Here is a 15,928-nt window from a genome sequence, read left to right as displayed (position 1 = left end):
TGCTGCCGCCTCAGACGCCTCACCACAGACAGACACAGTAGAAACACAACGACAGCTCTGTTAAAAGAAGCTACACATGTCTAATATATCATTTCTATACATAACAACTGTACCAGATTTACAGAACACACAGGTCTCTGTATAAACTCTGCATATTGATAATCACCACCTGTTGTAGAGAAATATATTCTTTGTTCAGCAGTATTCAACCACACACACACACACACACACACACACACACACCACACACACACACACACACACACACACACACACACACACACACACACACACACACACACACACACACACACACACACCACACACACACACACACACACACACACACACACACACACACACACACACACACACACACACACACACACACACACACACACACACACACTCCTCTGCTGCACCGTGCAGGACTGATGAGAGAAAAATAAACTCTGTTTCTACTGTGTTCATATTTTATTTTAATCCATAATATTCTGTATCTATATGACCTGTGACATCATACACCCTGATTGTCTGACACAGCTGCACCTGGCTCCAGCAGGTGACACTCAACAAGCTGGAAGAAGAAAACTACAGGTTCAAACGTCAGGAAAAAGTAGAAGCAAGCAGGTTCATCAAAAACACAATAATTAAAAAAAAATCATAATAATAATAGTAATAATAACATGTTTTATTAGACCAGATTCTTGCTCTGGTTAAAGGTGGGACTGTGACATCCGAGGTCAAGGTGTGGAAGCCTGGACACCTGCTGCTGGTGTGTGCCGTGTGACTATAGTCTGATTAATACTGGATATCTGAAGCCGATCAATCAGCTGATTTTTCAACATAAACACGCGACATGAAGGTTTTCTGTTAGGAGTAGGGCTGCCAACCACACCTGTGTCCCGTCACACAGGTGAGCTCCTCTCAGGTGACTGTGCATGATTGACACTCTCCTCTATCACCTGATGAGCTCCCATGATTCCTTGCGGAGCTCTGCCCACCTTTAACCTGAGACCGGTGTCAAAAAAATAATAATAAAAAACTGACACCTGATGTTATCGTGAACTGAATTCACATCAACTGAATCCACGAGGCCTGATCCTGGACCAGATCCTGGACCAGATCCTGTACCTGTGGAGGTCGAGTCCAGGATCCTTCATCGTTACCTGGTCAGGTGTCAGACTCAGCATCATCACAGTGTCACAGCCCCCCTGCTGGAGCACACGGCCTGCTGCACTTATTTTATCCTCAATATTAGGACAGATTGAATTTTTCATAAAGATAAAACCTGAATATAAATTTTAAAGAGTAACAGTCGTAATAAAAAGACGTTACAGATTTGTCCTGAGCGGATCGTTCACAGTTCAAAGATTAACTAGTTTTAAATGACCTCAAACGTGTCTTTGGTGTTTCAGTAATATCAACCATGCTGGTGTATGGGTCGGCATGGCGACAGTCTGGACACACAGTGTATGGTACCAGTGTGGCTTGGACTTGTCTTTTATTTTTCAGGTTTTTAGAAGTTTAATTTTTGACCACATTATCCAAACGAAGGTAAACATCACACAGTATTGCTTTAGGAAGAGTTCAGTGTTCAGCTGGGTACACGCCGTCATCTCTCTCTGCACTTACATGTTTTTAAAACTCAGATCAAACCATCACGCCAAGTCCCTCGAGGCTGCCGCCGCCCTCACGAGTCGGCCGCCTTGGCTTCCTGTGCACTTCCTGCCGGGGCATGGAGAACCGGGGTCGGACTCTGACACTCGAACACTCCTCGTCCCGTGACTCACCATGGTGGGGAGGAGGGAGGAGGACGGGGAGGGAGGAGAGGAGGAGGACGAGGTGGGGGACAGGGAGGAGGAGGTGGAGGAGGACGAGGGTGAGGATGAAGAGTAGGAGGATGAAGAGTAGTAGCTGTGTTGGGAGGTGGAGGTGGTGCTGGAGGTGGAGGTGGATGCGAGGACGAGGTGTTGCTGGCGGTTGCTGCTGCTGCGAAGCCCGTGGTGGGCGGAGCTGGTGTTAGCGTGGGATGGCGACAACACGTGGCTAGACGAAGGGAGGAGACGACTCAGATTCAGAGACGGGATTAAAGACTTGTGAAGAGGAGGGGAGGAAGAAAATGAAGGAGGGGGCGGAGAGGGGGAGCGAGGAGGGGAGTCTGACAGAGAAAGGGAGGAGGAGCTCTTCGCCAAAGAGGAGGAGGAGAGAGGACACAAGGAAGCCTGTCGCCTGGAGCGCTGGGCGGAGGAAGGAGAAGACCAGCCGGAAGGAGACTTGGAGACATTTGAAGGAGAAGACAGAACTGAGTGTTTCCCTGAGGAGGAGGAGGAGGAGGAGAAGGAGGTGGAGGAGGAGGAGGAGGTGTCTGAGCAGTGAGCAGTGGACAGAGAGGCAGACGGATGTTTCCCAGAGCTATGGTACAAGGCTGGGATCTTAGAGGGACGCAAAGCAACGACACAACGGTTACTATCCCCGGCTGCTCTACTGCTTCTGCTGACAGCCTGCAAACAGACACCATACGACAAGTCAACACCAACAACACACAGCACACATGACAGGACAACAACACACATGACAGGACAACAACACACAGCACACATGACAGGACAACAACACACATGACAGGACAACAACACACAGCACACATGACAGGACAACAACACACATGACAGGACAACAACACACAGTACACATGACAAGACAACAACACTCACACCTGGTACCTCTATGGCTGTGGCCAGTCTGTCCCTTTTTCAAGGTAAGAGAAGAAACAGTCACTCAACCTGAAACTGAGGGAACCTGAAACTGAGGGAACCTGAAACTGAGGGAACCTGACACTGAGGGAACTTGACACTGAGGAAACCTGACACTAAGGGAACTTGACACTGAGGGGAACCTGACACTGAGGGAACCTGACACTGAGGGAACCTGACACTGAGGGAACCTGACATTGAGGAAACCTGACACTAAGGAAACCTGACACTAAGGGAACTTGACACTGAGGGAACCTGACACTGAGGGAGCCTGATACTGAGGGAACTTGACGCTGAGGGAACCTGACACTGAGGGAACCTATGAGGGAACCTGACATTTAGAAAACCTGACATTGAAGAAACCTGACAATAAAGGAACTTGATACTGAGGGAACCTGACACTGAGGGAATCTGACATTGAGGGAACCTGACACTGAGGGAACCTGACACTGAGGGAACCTGACACTGTGGGAACCTGACACTGAGGGAACTTGACGCTGAGGGAACCTGTGAGGGAACCTGACATTTAGAAAACCTGACATTGAAGAAACCTTACACTAAGGGAACTTGATATTGAGGGAACCTGACACTGAGGGAACCTATGAGGAAACCTGACACTGAGGGAACCTGAAATTTCGGAAACCTGAAACTCAGGGAACCTATGAAGAAACCTGACACTGAGGGAACCTGAAACTGAGGGAACCTGAAACTGAGGGAACCTGTGAGGAAACCTGACACTGAGGGAACCTAAAACTGAGGGAACCTGACACTGAGGGAACCTGTGAGGGAACCTGATATTTAGGAAACCTGACACTGAGGGAACCTGTGAGGGAACCTGACATTTAGAAAACCTGACATTGAAGGAACCTGACACTAAGGGAACTTGATACTGAGGGAACCTATGAGGAAACCTCACACTGAGGGAACCTGAAATTGAGGAAACCTGAAACTGAAGGAACCTATGCGGAAACCTGACACCGAGGGAACCTGTGAGGGAACCTGATATTTAGGAAACCTGACACTGAGGGAACCTGTGAGGGAACCTGATATTTAGGAAACCTGACACTGAGGGAACCTGACACTGAGGGAACCTGACACTGAGGGAACCTGACACTGAGGGAACCTGACACTGAGGGAACCTGAGACTGAGATAAATTGACACTGAGGGAACCTGACACTGAGATAAATTGACACTGAGGGAACCTGAAACTGAGGGAACCTGAAACAGGGCGGGCCCCGGTAGTGGAAAACATGTTCTATTGTCATCAATGATTTTAGACTGTATTGAAACAAGCTCCAGCCACAACATGCATGCAGCACTGAGACAAAGACATACTCCTTCATCTCATAGATATTAGCATAAACAGCTGGATTACCAACATCTGTAAATGGCTTTGAGAGCTTTTGACAACCAAATAATATTTCCACATCTCACTGCCAGATAAAGAACAGCTGGACACAGTGAACATGCAGGTTACAGCAGGTCAAGATCCACTCCCTGATCCACAGCCTCATGTCAACTGTGCGGAGGTTCTGAACATCAGCAGCGTTAAAGAGAATTAAAACAACATCAGGGAGTGTATCTTGAAGAGGTGTGCCAAGGTGAAGAGGAAGGTGAACACAGCTACAAACAAACAGAGGAAGACTCACATCTTCACAGATTAAAGACAGATACACGGACACATTTAAAACTCACTGTAAACACAGTAAAATCACCAAAACAATATTATTATTAACGATGATATATGTCGTTTTCAAGCTACTGATGTACAGACAGCTGGAGATCTATCTACTTCCCTCTTATCTATCTATTTATAGGTGTTATAGCTCATGTAGTTAAAATAAATTAATTCAAACGTTTAGAAGTAATTTCAGCAGAATGATTTTCTACTTTAATTAAATAAGATGTGAATTTACTGTGAATGAACGAAGCCCGACTGAAACTCTTTTGTTTCGGGGTAAAAGAAAATGGACCAAAGTGAACATGATTATCTTATAATGTTCAGTGAGTCGATCCATATTTCCATTTGTTTCCACCTTCATCATGAGCAGCGTCACCCTGAAGCTTCAGAGGATGGTAGTTAATGTTTCTCTTAGAGCAGGTGTTTGTTAGTTTTACATTAGCATTACACTGAAGCATTACACTGATTCCTTCTCAGGCTGATCTCTGGTCTCCTCAGAGTTCATTTACCTGGCTGGGCTGCTTCTGCTGTTTCTGAGCCTTAGGTGACTTCTCAGGTGAGGAGGACGAGTGGCGGGACCTGGTGTGGGATCTCAGAGCAGATGAGCTGGAGATGTTGCTGGATGTCTGCAGAAACAAGAGTTTAGTTAGTCCAGACTGGATGGGACGGTGAAGAAGACACAAACTAAATCAAAGATGACATCGAACATTGTACTCCAGTTGAAAATGTTTCCTCCATCCCGAGGCTCCAGCATCAGAATAAGAAATTATTTTACTGTCATTTCAAAAGCATCGCAAAACAGAACAGATGAGACAAACTTATATAAGCGAGGCAGGGTGATTACAGTCTGACGGTGGCCAACCAATGTCAAGCGGCACCAGCCGTTGGGAACACAAGTGGCATATCACTAGAGATCAGCATAAGCTGCTCCACCACTGGCGGCGTACTATCAGCCACTTTTAATTCTCGGGGTGCATAATGCAACGGCGATATCACCACAAGACGCCCTGTTTATTCTGTGTTCTTCACTAAAACCCAAATATTCCTGCAAAGACGTTTTGTTTACGTCCGTCTCCAAATCTGAATTGAGAAAGATGTTTCCCACACAGGTATTTCAAATTCCCGATTTCCATTTGCCGTTTCCCGATTTCTAAATGGTAATCAGGAAATGCCTCGAGCAAAAATTCATTAACCGCTAACTACACGGACCCTAAAGCTAAACGTTCCTACAGTTGGTCCATGGTGGTAAATGAGCACGGACTGCAGAGACAGTCCATATAACCATATATACCACAACTAGCCTCAGGTTTCCACAAATGACTATAAAAAGTAAGTCGATCTTTGCGGCAGTTCATCAGAACTTCAGGCAGTTTTTGTCCTTCCTCAGAAGAATCATGAGGACATGAAGTGAGGCTGTGAAGGACAGACTCGTACAGCAGAAGACGTGAGAGCAAAGTCAGACAGGCAGAGTAGAGAGCCCATCACCAGACCAGCCCCAGACCACCACCAGACCAGCACCAGACCAGCCCCAGACCACCACCAGACCAGCACCAGACCACCACCACACCAGAACCAGATCAGCCCCAGACCACCACCAGACCAGCACCAGATCAGCCCCAGACCACCACCAGATCAGCACCACACCGGCACCAGACCGGCACCAGACCGGCACCAGATCGGCACCAGACCGGCACCAAACCGGCACCAGACCGGCACCAGATCGGCCCCAGACCGGCACCAGACCGGCCCCAGACCGGCCCCAGACCGGCACCACTGAAGCAAGCGAGCTCTGCAGGGAGAGGAACTCCGGACCTTTTTCTTGGAGGAGGTTTTCCCCGTGTCGTGTGCTGGCTGTGGTTTGGCCCTCTTGCTCTGAGGTGGATTTGGGCCCTTGAGGATCTGAGGGGCCGGCCTCTTGGACGGGCTTCTGTCCCTTTCTCGTTTGACTTTGCCTTTAATCTGGGCCCTGTCATCAGAGGCAGCACCAGGGGACTGAGGAGGAGCAGACTGAACGGAGGGGGGGGAAGAGGGGTTACTTATTCTGCCCACACTGATCTCCAGCTGTTTGATGGACTCTTCTAGATTGCCGACAGAGTGTAATGTAGTCTTGCAGAGCTCCTCCACCCGGCTGTGTGACAGGGAGAGTCTGGGAGAGGACACCTTGAGGTCTCTGTCACAGCTGTTGCCTTCACACGAGTTCAAATGTTTGGTCCTGTTGATCTCACAGCTCCTGGATTCCTTGGTCTGGTTCTTGGTCTCCTTCACCAGCCTGCTGTCTGATGCCATCTCCTCCTCCTCCTCCTCCTCATAGACAACAACATTCAGAGTCTTCTTTCCTGTCTTCGTCCCTGTTCGAATGGCTTGGGTAATTGCAGCTAGTTTGTTTTTGGGGAACTTGAATTTGAATTTCTTCTTGGTCTCTGTCTTTCTGGGCGAGTCTGCTTTACCCAGGTCCTGGTTTTCAAAAGCGGAGTCAGTATCTGGTCTTTGGTGCTTTATCTCGGCGATGCAGAGTTTTCTCAGGCCCTGCTCCTCTTCCTCGTGCCTCGTCTGCTCTTCATCCACTACGCTCTCTGGAGTGAGGATCCCATTGAGATCTTCCTCAGATTCAAAGATGGTGGACAGACGTTTGTAGGCTGACTGAATGTCCATGGGCTCATCCAAGATGACGATGATAGGTCTCTTGTCGTTACTTTGGTCCTCATGTGCCAGGCGAGTGGATTCTCCAGTCTGTGTGTCAAAACCGTTCATCTGGACTAAGTCTTCCTCTTTGGACTGTGCCCCTACTCTGGTCTTGGACATCCTGAGGCTGATGTCACAGTTTGGAGGTGGCGGAGGAGGAGGTCCTTCGTCGTCCCATCGATCGGGGCTCAGACTACCTCCTTCTTCTGTGTACTGTGACCGGTCCCTGCGTCCCTGCACTGCTGTTTCCTGGTTCTGCTGCTTGTTACTGTGGCTGAGAGTCGGGATTGGGGGGAGGGGGGGAGGTTTTGGGAACGGAGGGAGACGCTCCTGATCCGAGCTCAGGGACGAACAATCCCCTGGAGAGTTTTCTTTTTGTAAAGTTACAATAACCATCATGTTTGACTTCTTGTCAGCTAGAGTCTGCTCAGGACCTGGGGGCTCAGACCCTCCACTCTGTACTTTCTGTAGAGTAACAATTGTTGTGACCTTGACTTTATTTTCTGCTGTGGTTGGGGAGGACACCTTCCCACCTAGCTCCCTGTTAAGTGTTAACTGAGCATCTTGTAAAGCAACAGGTGGAGGCAGCTCCACCTTCTCTACTGTTGCACGGTTTAAGGAAGACCCTTGTTGGACCAGCTTCTGCCCTGCTCCCCTCCTCTGATAGAGACTGACCCCGTCTTTCCCGCCTCCACCTTGATCTTCCGGTCCAGCTGCTGGTCTGAATGACTGGTGGTCACATGTTGCTAATTCAGGAGGCTTTTGATTGGCCACTTGTGATGCTGAAGATTTCCTCAGCTTTCCTTTCCATTGCTTATTTCCACCTGGCAATTTATTCTTTTGTGACAGTTCTGTAGTCACCTATAATTAGAGAAGGGAAGATTAAACATGTGATCATCTGGAAATTATATTATTTAGTCTTTTATATTCCATTATCACTCAAAATTAATTATATATATATATACAATATATATATATACATACATATTATATATGTATGTATAACCACAGCTACCATCATCCATGAGCTGACTGTAGAATCTATTGGCTATAGCTTAGAAATTTAGTTTACTTGATCTGTCTCCCTGTGTTTACATTAACTACTCAGTTGTGTTACAGCAACGCCTCATGTCATGTTCTCTTCATGTCTGAGTCATTGTATAGATGTCAGTTTTTTTTCTTTGACCACCAAATCGAATCAGTCCTTCCTTGCATCCTGGTGAATGTTTGTGCCAAATTTGAAGAAGTTTCGTCAAGGCTCTACTGACGTCCACAATAATGGGACAGACAGAGGGACAACCCGAAAACAATATGCCTCCGGCTCTGACGGTCGTCGGTGCAGAGGCACATAAAAGGCAGCTTCACCTGAGTTAACATACAGATTAATGTATGTTGATTAAGGAACCTGGGCAAGAACCTACTGGGTGTCAACACAACACGGTGAAACTGGTTATTAGACCTCCTCACAGACAGACACTCAATACGAGCTGGAAAAACCACATCTGACACCGTCATCCTGAATTCAGGGGTCCCCCAGGATTGTGTCCTGGAGACTGGGAACAACAACCTGTCACAGGACGTTCTCATGGAGAACATCCTGACCAGCTGCAGGTCCGTCTCATGGAGAACATCCTGACCAGCTGCAGGTCTGTCTCATGGAGAACATCCTGACCAGCTGCAGGTCTGTCTCATGGAGAACATCCTGACCAGCTGCAGGTCTGTCTCATGGAGAACATCCTGACCAGCTGCAGGTCTGTCTCATGGGGAACATCCTGACCAGCTGCAGGTCTGTCTGGTAGAAAACATCCTGACCAGCTGCAGGTTATTCGTCCACAGAGAAGAGGACAGAGGTAGAGAAACAAGAAAGGCGACACAAGAGACAGATCCTGGAGGAAAACCGAGAGTTTGTCTGGTAATCAATGGCTGCTGTGTTTGAAAGAAGAGAAGCTTGAGGTCACAGAAAGGTAAGGTCAGTCTCACTGCACCACACACACCACAATGTTAACTGTTTTCCTCTGTAACAGTTTAGTGTTGTAGTTTGGAAAACACACGTCAATGAAAGCAGTAAATGATTATCAGAGAGAGACAGAGCAGGGAGGTAGTTAGTCAACATCAAACGTCTCACTGGATTCATGAACGTTAACTGTGATATATCATTTAATTTGATATTTATTATTAAGTCAAACACATATTGTGTAAAATTTAAACATGAATGTGAACCGTTAATAGAACCAGTGATTCACATCAGCAGACGTTTAAAGATCGACCTGCTGTGGATACGGCGTCGTTAATCATTAGTGCTGTTAGTCTTTTGGTTTTACCTCAGACTGCGTCTCTTTGCTCTGCAGCTGAGAGGCTGAGGGATCTACCCCCCCTCTGCTCCCTTCACCCCTCACTGAACATTTCTGAAAGACCTGGGTGAGAAGCGGGAGGGTCCATGGTCAGGGTCAAGGTCACAAAGAGGGGGGAGGGGTCAGAGGTACAAGGAAGCAGTGGATGTTAACAGCGTTAACTAACACTTCAATGTGTTCGTGGGAGAAAATTAATTTAGGAGTCCTGTAACATCTGGAGTCCAATCTATCACATCTGGAGTCCTGTCACATTTGGAGTCCTGTCAAATCTAGTGTCCAGTCACATCTGGTGTCCTGTCACTTCTTGTGTCCAGTCACATCTGGTGTCTGTCACATCTGGAGTCCTATCACATCTGGTGTTCTATCTATCACATCTGGAGTCCTATCACACCTGGAGTCCTATCACATCTGGTGTCCTGTCACATTTGGTGTCCTGTCACATCTGGTGTTCTATCTATCACATCTGGAGTCCTATCACATCTGGAGTCCTATCACATCTGGAGTCCTGTCACATCCTGGTGGTTTCTCTGCTTCAGTTTAAAGAAAGAGCTGATTATTAAACGTACCTGCAGCTCCTTGATGAATCTGTTGTCCTCCTCCTCCTCTTCCCCCTCCTCTCCCCCCTCCTCTCCCCCCTCCTCTTCCTCCTCCTCCTCCTCCTCCTCCTCCTCCCTGTGTGCTGAGGTTGGAGCAGGGGTGGAAGTGGAGCCAGCCAGAGGTGCAGGAGCACACATCTGGGGTTTGGGTTTGACCTCTGGTGGCTGTCTTGGGGGTTTGGCCTGAGGAACCGGAGGAGGCTCTTTGTCCTGTTTCTCCTCCTGAAACACATGAAACATGTTGTTTCTTAAGAAGAGCCACAGAATATCTATCAATGTTATTGATCATAATGTTTCAGCTCTGGATATTAAATGTGGTGCAAGTGAAAACCATAAAGATACGCAACAACCCGTCAGTCTTCAGTCCGGATGCTAATGCTAAGCTAACGCTGCTGTCTCAAACACGAGCTTTATAACTCGTTAGACGTGAAGTTTAACTGGGAGATTCCACCTGCTGCTCATTACTCACTGACTTATGCCCTTGTCTGTTATCTGTGAAGCTAACTGCTAATCCTGAGGCCATGTACGACATGTTTCCGCTGTTTATGACTCAGCACATAATAAAGACGAGTGATTCAGCTGTGACCTGTTTATTTTCTTGAACAATCAGAATAGTTACATTAGATCTTACACTTGTTTTGGGATTGTTGCAGCTAAAATATCTGATTTCGCAGCAGCTTTTTAGATGTTTTCTTGTTTTTTGCAATGAAACTGCAGGAGCAAATAAAACTTGTCGCTGTCTTCATTCATATCCCAGATTTCTGTTTAGTCAGTTTCATTACAAGTGAACGATGGATGAAAGGATGTTTCCTGTCTTTTCACTTGTCTTTTCAGTTCAGACTCTATAAAAGATTTCACATTATAGTTCTATTACAGACCAGATGCAGGTGTGGATTTATACCTAGACATGTACCTGTGCTCCAGCCGGCTCTCTCCTGGTGGTGAAGATGACCTCTCCTGACCTCCCTGTGGTGACACCTGAGCTGACGGCGTGGAACCTGGAGAGATCACAAACTGAATCCTGAATCCTCATCATGAGTTAACGGTGATTTACTGAGTCTGATCCTCAGAGGTCAACTGACCTTCGTGGAGGAGGAGGAGGAGGAGGAGAAGACCTGTGGCTCCTGTCTGGACTCTGCCTCATCTCTTTGTCCACGCTGGAGCGCCGAGGTTTCTCCACCTGTGGCCGACCGCTGGAAACAGCTGATGGAGGAGCTGATTCAGCAGCTACTGAAGCAGCTGATTGAGGAGCTGGCGGAGGAGGCTCCACATCTGGTGGAGCTAAACACATCCAAACACCAGAGTGTTTCATCAGTATCTTATTTTTTAAATGTTTTTCGTGCCAAATCTGAAGAAATTCCCTCAAAGTGTTTTTGAGAAATCACGATCACGAGGACGAGACATAAAAGTCTGACTGTTGCTACGGAAACATTAACATCACCTGTGTCTGTGGAGTCCACCTGATCACTCAGCTGCTCCACTGAGGCTGCAACACACACACACACACACACACACACACACACACACACACACACACACACACACACACACACACACACACACACACACACACACACAGATATTAATCACTTGAAATCTCACATTGTTAATGTCCAGTAAAAATCTTGTATCTCCAAGTGATTGTGAGGAGTGTGAAGGAGAAAATTATGTCAACAGGCTGAGAAACATCATCATCATCATCATCCTCTTCCTCCTCCTCTTCCTCAGGATGAAGAAACCCTTTTAAAAAGCTTAAATGAACTGTTTCCACTTTGGAGATACATGGTTTTCACAGGATGATGTTATGTCTTTGTGTTCACTGTGTGTGTTTCCAGATTCATGTGATGCTGTGGGAACATCGGGCCTCGTGTAAGAACCTTCCGTCCAGATGTGTCGGACGAGTCGTGTACAGCTGCTGAAAACAGCTGGTTACGACGCGTCACTGCAGTTTGACTAGAGACACTTTCACAGACAAACCCTGACAGAAAGGGTCAGAGGTCACGTCTGAGGGTTAGAAATGTTGTTGCACGTGGCCCGATGTGTTTTCAGTGGGGGGGGGGGGGCTACAGGTCCACCTTGCTGTGCCGGGTCCAGAGGTAGGTTCTGTCCTGGGGGAGGATCACTGACACCCTCTCTGGTATCTGACACATCCAGATCAGGGATGGACTTCATCAGGCTGGCCTGGGCCTCCTGGAGGACCTGGTCTAAATCTGCGTTGGTGTCGGGAGGCTGACTGGAGTCAGAGCTGGGGGGCCGCACGTCTGCATCTGTTCTGCTGGTCTGTGGAGAAACAAGGACGGGTCTCACCTGTGATCATCCTTCAGCACACAGGTGAGAAACATCTTCACTGTGTCTAGTTCAGAGCTGAACTGAACCAGCCATATGTACCTTTCAAATTAAAAGCCCTCAAGGAGTCACCTGACACCGTACCACTTCACAATAAGACCCCCCTTATAAAGGATTTATAAATGGTTTATTACTGTAAGTTCATTAATTAGCTTGTCAACAATTTAGAAATCAATTATTAACTGTTATAACACATTAGATAAGAAGGGCAACAGTGACCTGCTGCTTGCCAAATAGTGAGCCCACATTTCTCTGTACTGTTCAGCCTTTAGGAGCTAAAACTCGTAGCAGAGCGAAACCTGAAGTCAACACGTGTTTTTGCGGCTCTAAAAGATCCACAGATTCACCCAGCACTCGATCCACGACACGATGAGGCTCTAACTGCCACCACTGTGACACGGAGGCTGTAGTGTTTTGCAACATATCCTTTCAAAATAAAGTGACGCTTAATAAACCTTCTAAATTAATATTCACGTGTTCGAGATTCACAGATTTTATATTTTACCAATTTCAAGATCAATGTGTTGACAGTGCTGAGTGTGTGTTCAGCACTGACCTGGGTGTGTGTCTGTGTGTGTGTGGCGGGGGTCTGCTCAGTCTGGGTCTCCTGTGTTGGCGCTCCGCCTGCTGGACTACAGAGTCCATCGGACTGCGGGGGGGGGGGCCTCCTGTGCAGGGCGGGGCTTCCCTCTCTGCTGCGAGGACTCACCTTCACAACACAACACCTGTTACACACTCTGTCCAGCGCACGCACGCACGCACGCACGCACACACGCACACACACACACACACACATCACCACCTTCGTCGGTACCTTGGCGACGGTGGGGGAGTCTCGTCCATGGGTTGGCGTCAGTGGGGGGCTGGGGTGGTGGGGGGGTTGGATCACTGTGGCCGCTGTACTCGTCATCTTGCGGGTCATGACGGGGGAGGCTGACCCCCCCACACTGACCTCAGTCCCAGAGAGGGGGGGGGTCTGAAGAGGGGGTCTGACAGAGGACCGAGGCTGTGGTTTGGGGGAGCTCTGAGGGCTCTGAGTCCGGGGGGGTCCCTCTGTTTCCAGGTGCTTTAGAGGCTCCACCTGGGCAGGTCGACCTGGGGGGGTTGACTCTGATACACACCTGTTGATCACAGGACAGGGATGAGCACGCGCACACACACACACACACACACACACACACACACACACACACACACACACACACACACACACACACACACACACGTGTTGTGGTGAAGTCCTTCAGTACCTGCGCAGAGAACTGAGCGTCTCCGTCAAGGCTTTGACCCTCTTCAACATGGAGTCCATCTTGTGAGGCTCCTCCTTCAGGAAGCGCACCGCCTCCACCTCCACCCTCAGCACGGAGCGCATCCTCACCTGCAGCTCTGGAAACTCACCTGGAGGGAAGAAAGGAAAGACGGCCTGAGCATCACCTGGTGATCACAGTTAAATGTCTTTGAGTAAATGTGTTTAAACATAAAGTACGGTGGCCCTGAGAGGTCAACACACACTGACAGTAGAAACACAAACACATTCAGGAAACATCTTTGTCAGTTTTACGGTGACGACGTTTGACGGACATCGGAATAAGGCGAAAAGAAAGCGATGAACCCGGCTGGGACGCACCTGCACGGATCTACTTTAATGCTCTTGACTCCAAAAGTCACAAGAATTGAACAAGTTCGTCCCAGTCGGGTTCGTCACTCTTCAGTGTCCCCTGGAAACACTTCCTGTTGTGTTGTGAGTATTTGCAGCTCATGTGTCAAACTGATGAACTGATGTTCTCTGAAGCTGCAGTGCATTGAGCTCTCTGGGCCACCGTAGGGAGGGGAGGGGTACAACATGCTGATAATGACGATGTATGATAAAAGTATTAAAGAACATGTTAAACTGCAGCGTGTCTCTGTTGCTCTGCTTTAAATCCTCGACTACAGGTGTAGAAGTTAATTACTGTTAATATTTAGCATCAGTCACAGTTAGTATCTGCCTCTTTATCTGTAGAATAATCAATAAGCCCTAAAGAAGCCGAGGTCTTTATATCTGAATGTATTGATCCGGTCATCTGATCACATGTTTTAATCTGCGCTCTGATTCTCCACCCACCTTTCAGGACGGCCAGAGCTTCCCCGACCCGCCTCAGGCTCACCGCCCCCTCCTCCACGTCTCTCAAAGTGATTGACAGCTGGCCGGGATCGGAGGCGGAGCTCCTCTGCAGACGGTCCACGTAGTCCTCCAGTTCACTGAGAGGCGAGGAACACAACAGGAAGTACAACATGTGATAAATGACTGTAGACAGCAGGGGGCAGCAGAGGTCAGCTGTACGTCTGTGATGCGCTGACATCTTTAATGACAATCGACTCTGAAATCATTCATTATCTTTATCTCAATAAACATCCATATAGATAATCTGCCTCCAGGGGTCAGAGTTCACACGCTCAGTCCTCCTGAGGTCGTCACGTCTGTCTGCAGCTTCACAGAAACTCTTTAAAAACATTAAAGTGTGTCGGTGCGTTCACTCAGGTTCTTTAAAGGAGCTGTTTCTATAAAATGAGTTTCACCTCGATTCGCTGCAACAAGAAAAAGCTGTTTACACGTAATAATCTGTAATAATGGTTCAATAATATCATCATCACGTGATCTAAGACTGTAACTTGTAACGCAGTATTTACATTAATAAACTGATCTGAGAACTGGAAACACCAGATGTTAAGGCTGAGTTTTAACATTGGACTTTAGTTTAGTTTGAATCAACACTGTGATAAATAAATAAACAAACACACAATTAAAGTGTGAGAGATCATTAAAATAATCACTTTACACCACACGCCACCTTCACCCAGCTGCTCCACCTCCTGAGCCGCAGACGCCTCCCAGCAACAGATGATTGTTAGAGAATCATAATCAGATAATAAGAGGGAGGATGTTCATATGACTGTAAGTTGTTGTTGTGCTTTAATCGTTATAATGATTCATGTTGGTTCGGAGCCAGAAGGAGACCTGTCATCCATCAGCCGGCGGACACAGGTCCCGCCCCCGAGGCGGCGTGGGAGAGCGGAGAGGGCGGGAACAGGAACCAGGTCTGTGGTTCAGGTTTCATTCAGTATATTTACACAGTCAGAAATGATTTTTGGTGATTTTTATTCCTCCGCGCCGCATGAGTCAGAGCTGGAGGCCATATTGTTTTCAGGTCGTCCGTCCCACTCTCATGGACACGATATCTCAAAAACGCCTTGACGGAACTTCTTCAAATTAGGCACAAATGTCCACTTGGACTCAAAGATGAACTGATGAGACTTTGGTGGTCAGAGGTCAAAGGTCAAGGTCACAGTGACCTCACAAAACAAGTTTTAGCCATAAATTATGGAGCAAATGTTTAATATTTTCTCTGACTCTGGATGAACAGGGATGTAACCTGAAACTAGTCCGAGTGGCGGAGGGATACGACCACGAGACGATGATTCTACTTCAAACACGGTGTTGTATGTGGGTCAGTTATTAACATTCATGCACATAC

At 47.7% G+C, this 15,928-nt stretch overlaps 1 protein-coding gene across 1 annotated transcript in view; it reads right to left on the bottom strand.

Moving 5' to 3' along the window:
• Positions 1-328: 328 nt before the first annotated feature.
• Positions 329-15,928, bottom strand: part of LOC130178738 (sickle tail protein-like) — a 28,014-nt gene continuing 12,414 nt past the window's right edge. Inside the window, exons 12-24 of the mRNA XM_056391191.1 lie at positions 14,518-14,654; positions 13,664-13,811; positions 13,228-13,534; positions 12,970-13,122; positions 12,143-12,347; positions 11,509-11,553; positions 11,150-11,348; positions 10,981-11,065; positions 10,038-10,289; positions 9,442-9,534; positions 6,251-7,981; positions 4,948-5,064; positions 329-2,504 (exon numbers count right to left, since the gene is read on the bottom strand). Of these exons, the coding sequence (XP_056247166.1) occupies positions 1,662-2,504; positions 4,948-5,064; positions 6,251-7,981; positions 9,442-9,534; positions 10,038-10,289; positions 10,981-11,065; positions 11,150-11,348; positions 11,509-11,553; positions 12,143-12,347; positions 12,970-13,122; positions 13,228-13,534; positions 13,664-13,811; positions 14,518-14,654 (4,315 nt within the window). The 3' untranslated portion in view covers positions 329-1,661. The remainder of the gene's footprint in view (positions 2,505-4,947; positions 5,065-6,250; positions 7,982-9,441; positions 9,535-10,037; positions 10,290-10,980; positions 11,066-11,149; positions 11,349-11,508; positions 11,554-12,142; positions 12,348-12,969; positions 13,123-13,227; positions 13,535-13,663; positions 13,812-14,517; positions 14,655-15,928) is intronic.

This window comes from Seriola aureovittata, chromosome 12, assembly GCF_021018895.1.
Source record: "Seriola aureovittata isolate HTS-2021-v1 ecotype China chromosome 12, ASM2101889v1, whole genome shotgun sequence".
NCBI classification, from domain to species: Eukaryota; Metazoa; Chordata; class Actinopteri; order Carangiformes; family Carangidae; genus Seriola; species Seriola aureovittata.
Note: the sequence above shows the minus strand (reverse complement) of the source record. Positions and strands in the feature narration are given on the sequence as shown.